This window comes from Chrysochloris asiatica, unplaced genomic scaffold, assembly GCF_000296735.1.
Source record: "Chrysochloris asiatica unplaced genomic scaffold, ChrAsi1.0 scaffold00245, whole genome shotgun sequence".
Taxonomy (NCBI): Eukaryota; Metazoa; Chordata; class Mammalia; order Afrosoricida; family Chrysochloridae; genus Chrysochloris; species Chrysochloris asiatica.
The window spans coordinates 4,205,445-4,217,572 of NW_006408763.1; the positions used below are offsets into that span (position 1 = coordinate 4,205,445).

General features: G+C 39.1%; 1 protein-coding gene across 1 annotated transcript in view; it reads left to right on the forward strand.

The window, feature by feature from the left end:
• ASB3 (ankyrin repeat and SOCS box containing 3) overlaps positions 1 to 12,128 on the forward strand; it is a 212,851-nt gene that overhangs the window by 146,344 nt on the left and 54,379 nt on the right. The window contains exon 3 of the mRNA XM_006873554.1: positions 10,685 to 10,843. Within this exon, the coding sequence (XP_006873616.1) occupies positions 10,685 to 10,843 (159 nt within the window). The remainder of the gene's footprint in view (positions 1 to 10,684; positions 10,844 to 12,128) is intronic.

Consider the following 12,128-nt stretch of genomic DNA (forward strand, 5'->3'; position numbering starts at 1 on the left):
GTACAGTGGCAGCAGCAATGAACTCAAGTGTACCAGCAATTGTGAGGATGGTGCAGGACCAGGTGGTGTTTCGTTCTGTTGTACATACATTTGCTATGGATCAGAATTGTCTTGATAGCACTTAACATCAGCATCAACAAACATAATTATATTGACGCGCGTTAATCGTTAAACTGGTTCTTTTATTCTTGTTTTATTGTTAAGGAACCCGAGCTTCAGAGATTTTAAGTAATTTTCCAAAAGTAAAATCCAAAGTATAATAGGATCCCAGCCTAAACTTCTAACTCAAAATGTATTGCTGCTTTTGCTAAACTGTGCTACTTTCTTGGTTCAGTGGTTTTAAAGTTAGCCAAATATGTGTATTTTTTCTATATTTGAAAACTTTAAAGATCTCAAATCAATAGTAAATGGACCTTAGCATTTCTCATCCTAAGAAATACCATTTATGTTCTTTACTTCATAGATAATTGGATAGTGGATTTTGTTTCCTCTTTCCTGAGAATAGCATAAGTGATGATTTTATAGATGTCAAATTATACCAACAAATGAGTTTGCCTTTTAATTGTTTTAACCATTTTATGACCAAATTATTTTCTTTTTTGAATTTTTTGCTGAAATCAAGGGGGAAAATTCCTTTTGAGGTAATATGGATTTTGGTATAATTATGTAGACACATGTGGCCCAAGTAGATTCTAGTGGTAGGATTGATGGGTTGGGAGCCATTTTTTCAGACTCACGTAGTTATACAGGTGCCCACAAGGTAGCAGCACATACTGCAGGTGAGATAGCAGCCTCCTAAGAAACCTAAGAAGCTGAAATGTTGGTGGGTGGCATACGTACCACAGGGCATGAAAAGGTCAGAAATACTCTATTTTTCTTTGGTTCATGACCGTTTTCTGGGGAGGGCAAAGAGAGAAGATTGGGACTAGGGGGATCACCACTATTCCTTTTTTTTAAAAAAAAATGTTGAAGCAAATTATGATACGTTCAGATTCTGACAAAGTCTGAATGGTGGGGATACAATATACCTTATACTATTTCCTATCTTGTCTGTGGCATCCTGTATGGAACTGTAGGATAAGCACTGGACTATTGGCTGCAATGTTGACAGCTCAAACCCACCAGCTGCTCCTCAGAAACCTTATACAGGGTCACTATGAGTTGGAACCAAGTAGATGGTAATTAACAACAATAACTTGTTTGTGTGTTTGGAATATTTTTCAATGAAATGCATTTTAAAAGTAATAAATATTTTTAAATGCTTAAGGCTAAAGCAGATTCTATTGGTCAGCTGGGATGTGAAAAAATTAACTTTTTTTCTAGTTAGAGGAATAATATGTATCCACTGCATATGTGGTGGGCGCTGTGGGTTAATGTGCTGGACTGCATAGTTGACTTGAACTTTAAGGTTGGCAGTTCAAGCATACCAGCCTCTCCTTGGATAGGGTTATACCAGGTCGCTATGGGTTGGAACCAACTTATTGGCAGTTAACACCAACAACAACGTTGTATATGTAATATACATACATGTACATATATAAAGGTAGGTTAAAAAGTATTGTTACAAAATCTTTATTAAAGAAAAATTTCAAAATGTGAAGCTATTGTTTCTGGACATATCTTCCGTCTAGGTTTAGACAACTTCTAATGGCGGTATTTACATATCTCTAACTCTTCCTCAAAGAATTCTGTGTTCTTCGAGATACACCACATTAAAACAGCAGTTTTGACATCCTTGAGAGACTCAAATCATGTTCCTTTTAGATTATTGCGTTTTGGGAATAAAAAGAAGGGGCAAGACCAGGGATATAGAAGAACTGGGTTAGGTTTCCCAATCTAATTCTCATAGGACAATCCTCGCTGCCCTTGAAGAATGAACAAGTGCATTGTTGTGATGGAAAAAAAATTACTTGTCACAGCCTTTTTCTCACCATGCAAGTTTCAGTATTTCTATAATAAGCTCTGTGATCATTTGTGTCTTTTGAGAAAATATTTCAAGATTACCTCTTTGGTATCATCCCCCAAAACATTTACCATAACCTTCAGAACTAACCTTTCTCCTTTGAATTGAATTGACTCAGCAGATCCTCTTAGAAGCTGTCATTCAATATATTGTCCATGTTGTTGTTAAGTACCGTGGCGTCGGTTCTGACTCATAGTGACCCTGCTCAGGGTTTCTGAGGCTGTAAATCTTTATGGGAGCAGAACGCCTCATCTTTTTCCCGTGGAACTTCTGGTAGTTTCGAACTGCTGACCTTAAGTGTGGCAGCCCGACTTGTAACCACTATACTACCAGAGCTCCTTATATTGTCCATAGAATCCTTCAATATTTCAAACTGAGGCTTTAATTTTTTTTTTTTTTTCAGTTGTTTTAGTTTATTCTTTAAGTAAAATGCTGTGTGTGTTCTTCCTTTTTGGTTTTCTAACTCCAGGTCTTTGCAAATTTCTTTCTTTTTAATTTTATTTTTAAGTTTTTATTGTGAATTGATTAAAGGTTTACGGGGCAGATTATCAGTTTTACACTCAAGAAATCACTCGTCTTTTCATTGCAATGATTATAATCCCCTCCATGTACCACCAGTTTACAGTATTTACCTCTATCCCCCCCTTTTTTGATATACACATATAAAACACAAAAATATATATTCATTTAAATGTCCAAATAGCACATTTTGCAAACTAGCCTCCTGCCTGCAGGCACATAGTCTTTCTCAGTTCATGGGCCTAGAGTCCTCAACTGCTCTGTCTCTCTGTGCCATCATCTCTGCCACTGGCTGTGTCTGCTCTTCCTGCTCTTCTGGCTAGGATGTCACACTCCACTCATTCTCTTCCCTCTTTATGGTCCTAAGGTCTTCTGGTCCTGAAATGAAAGATTAACTACTCCCCCATTTTAATTACACATCTTCTATAATAACAGTTGTGACAATTGCAATTAATCCTGATAACTATTACTTAAAATTGAATCATAAAATCCTATTGCCATTGTTCCCCATCCCCTTCCACCACATCCATCTGGAAAAGAGGAAGACTATTCAGTGGGGATTCTTCCTTACTCTCCTCATTCTGAAACTAAGCATACTCATAAAAGCTTGTAAGTCAGCCACATGTGCCTTTATAGCCCCTCAATGTTGGTAGCCATTGTCTAGGTTGCCCATCCCTATCAACCCAGTGCACTGAGGAGACAAGCTTGATCCTTGATATGAAGAATCCTTCCATTTCGGTTAGAATTTTGAGCAACTGCATCCATAAGCAAAGGTCCATTTCATCAAATTGTAGCAATTTACGCCTGTTCCTTCTAACAAACTTCATTATCTTCATTTGGTCAAGTTTTAGTCAGCTAGTCATCCAAGGTAGGTCACATGGATACTATCTGCAACTTTGGGAGTTCTTGCATTCCTCCCCCAACTTCAGACCAGCTGGTTGCGTCACTCTTAACTCCAGCCCCAGTGACTAGGTCAGTGTCCATGGGTTTGGGAGTTTACACATCTCTCTAAACTTCAGACCAGCCAGCCCTTCTTCTTTTCTCTCTCATCTCAAGGTCAACACGTGTCAATGGAACATGACCAGACTCAGCCCTTATCTTCATTGCTGCATTTTCTACACTTCCACTCACAAGTAGACCAGAGCAGTCACCAGCAACCATATTGGACTGCTTTTGGTTTCCCTTTGAGTTTCAGTCTTAGGAGAGGGTTTTTCCTGATGGACTGACTTTTCCTGCATTGATGGCTCCAAGGCAAACAGATTACTTGATATTCTAACAGCTAAACAGTCTGCTTTTTTCCTACTGGTCTTCTGTTTTTCTAGCTTTTTCTGGTTGGTCTGCATGTCTTTTCAAGTGGGGCTGTTCCTGGATGAAGCTCAGGATTTCGCCAAAGGCCCCCTACTTCACAAAGGCTTAACAAGAAACCTATTTCCCTGGGCAAATTCTAATTCCCCTTTAGCTAATCCTATCAGTTATAGGCCTAAAATGTGTTTGCAAGCTTTCTGTAATCATAATTCCCAGTATTCATTTCTGTCATGCTTAAATATCTATTTTACAATAGTAGGCAGGAGAAACCAGTATCTATAAGACTGTCAAGCTCCTTAACAGTTTTTCCCCTTCTTTACCTATTCAGACTATGCCTCAATCTCTGTAGCACAGAGCCCCATTGTTCCAAGGTTGCACATACATCATTACTACCTACTTCCATTACATTCAGCCCATGCATACCTCCCTAAGTCTTCCCCTATCCTCACCCTTCATCTACCATCCTGCCCCTTACACATTTCATTTTAATACTTTGTCTTTTTGTGTTCCCCTTTGAGATTTTCTATTCAGCTTTTGGACTTCCTCATTTCTTCCAGTTGCTTTAGCATCTGTGCTGGAGACCCAATTTCAGAGTTTCTTCTGGTATCCATTTTGGACTTTTCTTACTTTCTTGTCATTTTGATGACCTTTTGCTTTCTTCGTGTATGGTGTTCTTGATGTCATTCCACAACTCTTTGGTCATTAGTGTCTAATGCATGAAATCTGTTTTTCACATGGTCTCTAAATTCTGGTAGGATATGTTCAAGCTTTTATTTTTACTCTCATGGACTTGCTTTAATGTTCTTCAGCTTCAGCCTCAATTTGCATATGAGCACTTGATGGTCTGTTCCTTAGTCTTTCTCTGGTCATGTTTTGGCTGATTATAATAGAGCTTTTCCACCGTCTTTTTTCACAGATATAGTTAATTTGATTCTTTTTCTTTTTTTTCAACTTTTTATTGTGTACTGAGTGATAGTTTACATGGGGGAACATCAGTTTTACATTCATCCTATCATAATCATTTAATTGCAATGATTACAATCGTATTCGTTTCATTGCAATGATTACAATCCCCAACATGCTTCATCATTCAATAGTATTTGCTTCTATTCCCTCTGTTGTTGTGTGTGTTTTTTGGACATGCACCAAAACACTCAAGAATATACAATCATTCACACAGCCAAAGGGCACACCATGCAAGCCTGCCTGCCAGCTGCCAGCATACATCCCCTCTCCCTCCATGAGTCTAGAGTCCTCAGCTGCTCCGTCTCTCCATGTCATCATCTCTGGCATCACTGATTCTCTGGGTAGGGTCCTACACTTCTCTCCCACTCTTCACCTTTAATGGTCCCAGGGACCTCCTCTCTGGGACTGTAAGATCAACCACTCACCCCTTTTTGCTATAAAACTTCTACCATTACAGTTGCGACAATCATAGTTAGTCATGATAACAATTACTCACTATTGAATCATGAGAGTCTTGTCGCCATCTCCTTTCACCAGACCTGTCTAGACAGGATGAAAATCACTCAGTGAGGATTCTACCTTCCCCTGCACACTCTGAATCTAAACTCCTTCTTGAAAACTTGTAAGCCAGTCACTTCATGCCTTTACAGCCTCCATCCCCCTCCCCCATTTTAGGTAGCCAATGTCGATAAGTTGCCCATTCCTGTCAACCCTGTGTACAGAGGGAATGGAAATGATCCTTGCTGTAAAGAGTCTTTCCCTCTTGGTTGGTATTTTAAGCTACTACATCTGTAAGTATAGGTCAAGATCATCAGATTGTAGTGATTTACACTTGTTTTCTTTAAAGAACCCCCACCCTCACCCCATGCTTTTCTTTCCTCTAGTTGGGTTCTGAACATCCAGCCCATTGAAGCTAGGTCCAATGGGCACTATCTGCCAGTTTGGGTGCCCTTGTGCATATCCTTTCACTTCATATCAACTGGACGTTTCACTCTCAGCTGTAGCCCTCCATGGACACATCCTTGTCCATGGGCTCAGGAGTCCCCAGATCTCACCATACTTCAGGCCAACCAGCTCTCACCATACTCCAGGTCAATGGGGGTCTATGTAACTTGGTCGGACTCAGCCCACCTCTTCATTGTTGCTTCCCCCCACTTCCTCTCACCAGTAGATGCCGGGGACTGACCTCGACATAGTTGTGTTGTTCACGAGTGTATGGTTCATGAGGAGGGGAAATCTAATGGTGAAAGAGATAGCAAAAGAATACGCAGACAGACAGAAGGAGGGAGACAAGGAGGCATCCCGAAACCAGGGTGGATGCATCACTGGTGGGCAGACTTGGGACTACAGGCATTGTAGCCTCTGCAGGCAGCAACTCACTGCCCTGCAATCTTTACTGCATGCCCTCCAACTTGTAATGCACACCTGGGATGGCCTGCGTCTCAGTTTTATTTAGGGGAGGAGCTTCACACCAAGCTGGGAGGGACTAAAACAGGATACAGCTAGCATCAGTAATTTTCTAGACACTCAGGTACTTTCCTGGTTCGAATCCCAGGCCCACAACTTTGTTTCTCAGGCTCAATTAACATCTATAGCTCCTGAGCTCAGTTGGGGCAAGGTGAAAGGGAAGGACAAAAGGTTTGGGCGGAGTCCTGCTGTTTTAGCTTCCTGAGCCAGGTTTGCAGGAACTTGACTGAATAACCAGCACCTGGGAGAGGTTCAGGGAAGATGGCTTTTTTGTCTGTAGAACAAAGAACTGTGAAGTAGCTAAGATATTTTTAGTTAATCTTTTGGAGAAAGGCTTGACCTTGCAACCTTTACAGTCTGGGCTTTTAGGAAAATATCACATTTATCTGTGGACATTAAGGGCTCATGTTTGGAATTAAATAAATATAACTGAACACTAAGTTGAAAACCAATTTGCCATTAACTGCCAAGTGGCTAGATCTGTTACACTCGGGCCTATAGAGCCTTGAACCTCTCACTAGGCCTACACGGTCTGCAACAAGTAGACCCATGTGATCATCAGCAAGCTTACATGCCTGCTCGTGTATTCCCTTTAAGTTTTGGTCTCAGGAGGGGGTGTGTCCTGAAGGGACTTGAGCGCTTGTTCTTGTAGTAGCCATCAGTTTGATTCTTGTGTATCCAAACTGGTGAGATCCATGTATATAGTTAGTTGTCTTTTATGTTTTTAAAAAAATATTTACACTAATTAAGTCATTGGTTTTACAGAATTCTATCATGTGATATCCAGCATCATTTCTGTCACTAAGGTTATCTTTTCCAAATACCAATCCTTCTTCTTTGTTTCCAGTCTTCCTATTCCATTCACCAGTAATTATCGATATATCTTTATTACATATTTGATCTATGTCAGACTGAAGTAGTTGGTAGAATCCTTAAAGTTTTTTCATGGCTGATGTTAGTGATTGGTGAGTAAATTTGAATAATGTATTAACTGGTTTTGCTTGAAGGAATATGGGTGTTATCCTATCACAGACAACATTGTGCTTCAAGACTGATGTTGAAATGTTCTTTTTGACGATGAATGCTATGCCATTCCTCTTGAATTTGTCATTCCCAGGATGGTAAACCATATGATTGTCTGATTAAGAATGACCAATACTAGTGCATTTCAGCTCACTAATTCATAAGATATAGATCTTTATGCATTCCATTTCATTTTTTACAACTTGAATTTTCCTAGATTCATGCTTCCTACATTCCATTTTCTGATAATTAATGGATATTTGCAGCTGTTACTCCTTTTGAGGTTTGTGCCCCATCATCAAATGAAAGTTCCGGAAGCTTTATTCCACTTGTATCATTGTGAACTCTACTTTGAGGAGGCAGATTTTCCCTAGTTGTATTTTTAGTGCTTTCCAAACTGAGAGGCTCGTCTTCTGGCATTATATCTGACAATATTCTAGTACTGTTCATAATGCTTCTACCTTCTGGCACTGTATCTAACAATATTCCGTTGTTAGGGTAATTACTTGATTTCTGACCACAATGTTGGAGGTTCAAGCCCACCAGCTGCTCCTTGGAAACCCTGTACAGTGTCGCATTGAGTCAGAACTGGCACTTAATAACAATAAACATTCCCTAGTAATCTGTCTCTTCTCTCTTCTTTCTCCTTGTCCTTATAAAACTTAAAACTACTTTCTGCAAGGTGGTGGTGGTTTCGACTCATAGTGACCCTGTATGAAGTTTCCAAGACTATAAATCTTTTGGGGAGCAGAAAGCCTCATCTTTTTACAGCAAAGTGCCTGGTAGTTTCAAACTACTGACCTTGTGATTAACAGCCCAGCTCATAATCCACTATGCTACCAGCACTGCTTTTTGCATGGTTGTTGTTGTGAAGTGCTGTTGAGTCAGTTCCGACCCATAGCAACCCTGTATAGGGATTCCAAGGAGCAGCTGGTGAGCTTGAACTGCCAACTTTGCAGTTCAAATGGTTTTGCAGTCTGGTGCATTAACCCACAGCGTCACATCAGGACTCCACTTTTGCATGGTAGTCCTTATATAACTTTGAAATCTTACCACTTCTTTAAAACTTGAGAGAATAGTCTTGTAATTCATTATTTCTGAGGTTTTAAACTTCTAAATTTCATTTAACTCCTTTAAAAAGTTGAATTATAGTGCTCACTGCATGTTATTTAAGTCCATGACTCTAGAGGCATTAAATCCCTTGAAAATTAAAGATAGGATATTAGCATTACTAATTGAACAGATGGTACTTGGGAAAATAATGTGAAAATCTCATTCAGTCAATTAAGTAGTTAATTTACATAGCTTAAATACCTATGTTGGAATTATTTGAACTAAAGTTAAAACATGGAGTGCAGAGGTACTCATTAAATGACAATGAATTATCATTTTGTTCTGGGAGTGTTTTGAAATGGAGTACAGCTATTGGTTTGGTGCTATAGGTTAAGTAGTGGACTGCAAACCACAACGTCAGTGTTTCAAATGCACCAGCCGCTCCTTGGAAACCTTATACAGTGTCACTGGGTTGGAACCTACTCGATGCCATTTAAGAACAGCAGCACAGCTAATACTCTGTCAATTTCCATTGCGAGTACAAAACTCTATGATGGTGGTGTTGATGTTGGTATGCCATCAAGTTGGCATCTTATTCATTTTTCTCTATTTTTTCCCTAATATCTTTTTTCTGCTTTGTTTTCTGCACTTATTATGTGGGAATTAAGCTCTACCTTCATGAGCAGGGGAGTATCTCCATAAATTGCTTGGAATTCTTTTGTGTGTAGGAGTCCCCAGTGGGGTGCAGAATGGTTAGCATACTCCACTGTTAACCAAAATATTGCAGCTTTGAGCCACTCATCCAGGTTGAAAAAGGCCTGGATGACTCCTGGTGTGGTGCTGTAGAATCAGCATTGGACTGTGAACCACAAGGTTGGCAGTTCAAACCCACCAGCGGCTTCCCAGAAATTCTATGCAAGGTTGCTATGAGTTGGAACCAACTCGACAGCATTTAACAACAATAAATCTACTTCCAAAAAAGAATCAGTCATTGAAAACCTTATGTAGCACAGCTCTCTGACATACATGATGTTACCATGAGTCAGAACTGACTGGATGACAACTGGGTTTATCTTCTCTTTGGGAGATTTGTTTTTGTCACTTTCATTTATGTATTCATTCATTTACATCTGCATCAATTCATGGATATTTGTTTTATCCTTTGGGTTATGATTCAGTACTGCATTATTTGTTTAGTTGCTCTAATTGTTCTAACTTTAGTGTCCGTTTGACTTGCCACTATTGTTTTGTTTTGTTTTTTGGAACACTTTACTTTCTGTCCCTACAGGTTAATTTTTTAATATTCCTTGCCCAACTCTAGAATCAACAATTATTCAAAGATCCCTGGTTTTTGTTTTTGATTGGAGAATGCAGCCCCATGTATGTCAGAATAGAACTGTACTCTACTCCGTAGAGCTTTCTTCCAAGGTACCAATAGATGGATTTGGACCTCCAATCTTTCTGGTAGCAGCCAAACGCATAAGCACTTTCACTACCCAGGGGATCGTGTGTATATACATGTTACTGTTTTTTGTCAGGAGCTCTGGAGTTGACTCTGACTGATAGGGAACTTATGTATAACAGAATGAAACATTGCCCATCCTCTGTCATTTTTACATGCATTGCTATGTTTGAGCCCATTGTTATAGTCACTGATTATTGTAGCTATAAATGTTTCTGTGCCTGTATATCTGTTTCTATGGTGCCTGCACTTTAATCCACTTCCATGTGGTTGATTTTAGCCTTCTTCTTTCACGCTCTTGGAAACCCTTTGAAGCAGTTCTATTGTGTCCTGAAGGGTCACTATGAGTCGCATCAACTTGATGACAGTGGGTTTTTACTGTCTATAAGCCAACTAACCAACCAACTAAACAACAGCTGAAAAATTGGAGAGAAGAGAAAGTAAGTGGGCAGAATTGTTTAAAAAATATCAAATAGCTGTTCACACCATGATCCCTGTAAAACTTTTTCTTGGTTTTCTAGAGAGTTTTAAACACCCATTTCAAAAAGTTTATGCAACAGTTCCATTATCCTTTAATTCCATTTTTTCCATGAACCTTTTGAAGCCCCCTCATGTATGGAAGACATCACATGTATAAATTACTTATACTTTAAGAAAATTCCTCTTTGAATTTTTGCCATTTAGACACAAGTAATAGAAATGGTAATCTTCTGGTGGTGGTAGTGATGTGCCGTTGAGTTGGTTCTGGCTCATAGCGACTCTGCATAGGGTTTCCGAGCTGTAAATCTTAACAGGAGCAGAAAGACTCATCTTTCTCTCGTGAAACGGCTGGTAGTTTTGAACTGCTGACCTTGAGGTTAGCAGCCTAACTCGTAACCACTATGCTACCAGAACTCCTAGTTGATGTTTTTTTTATGTTTCCGTAGATTCGTCTGAAAACTACATTAAGACAAAGACTTTTGAAGGCCTCTGTGCGTTACATCTTGCAGCAAGTCAAGGACACTGGAAGATCATACAGATTCTTTTAGAAGCTGGGGCAGATCCTAATGCAACTACTTCAGAGAAAACCACACCGCTGTTTTTAGGTGAGATATGCTATTTTTGGTACAGATACAATTAAAAAACATTTTTTGCCCTCAAAACAAAAAAAACAGCTTAACTTTCCTCTGAGCTATTGTTATGTTGGTACAAAGGGTCTTCAAAAAGTTTGTGAAAAATGGAATTAAAAGAAAATTGAATTTTTCCACAAACTTTTTGAAACTCCCTTATATGCTTCTCTTTGATTCTGAGACTGAAAAGGTATTTTTAAGTTTCCCTTTTGCTTTCCCCTTTTGGGTCGTAAGTTCTGGGAATATCTTTAAAGGTTTAAAGTTGTAAAGTCTGTTGATGGTGGTTACCATCATTTTTTTTTATCTCAATGCCATCCTAAAAACCAGGTAGTGCTTAAATTGTAGAAATTATGACTCCATGGTACTTAACAACAACAACAACAACAATTGCCAGTAAAGGAGCCCTGGTGGCACAATGGTTGAATGCTCTGCTGCTAACCAAAAGGTTGGTGGTTTGAACCCACAGCTGCTCTGTGGCAGAAAAGGCCTTGTGATCTGCTCCCGTGAACACTAGAGCTTAGAAAACCCTCTTGTGCAGTTCCACTCTGTCACATGGGGTCACTGTGAAGCAAAATTGATGTGATAGCACTTAACAGCAATTGCCAGGATGAGCATCTTTTTATGTGATTATTTTCTGTTCTCCCCTCCTACCCATTTTGTGTTTTAACATTTTATTTTGAAATAATTTGAGACTTATAGAAATGTTACAAACGTAGTACTAGGGATTCTTAGATACCCTTCACCAAATTTTTACTTTTATATGATGTTTGCTTTATAGGTATATTTCTTTCTCTTCCCAATATATTATTCTTTCCTCAGTCAGTTGCGTTTAAGTTGTAGACGTATTGTTCCTTGACCCCTAAATACTTCAGGGTAGGTTTATTAAAAAAAAAAAAAGCAATTCTCTTTCATAGCTTGCATATTGTGATCAAAATCAGAAAAGTAATATAGATGCCATACTATTTAATCTGCATATATTCAGTTTTACCATTTGTTCCACTAAAGTTCTTTATAGCAAAAACAAAAACATTTTGATGATCTGGCATCAAATCTAGAATAACTTGTTATATTTAGTTGTCCTTACTCTTTGTTATTGTTGTTGTTGTTAAGTGCCATTGAGTTGACTCTGACTCACAGTGACACCATATAGGGTTTCCAAGGAGCAGCTGGTGGGTTTGAACTACCCAACCTTATGGTTAACAGTCCAGTGCCACAAAAGGACTCTTTTGTTTTGGGACAGTTCCTCAGGCTTTTTTTTTTT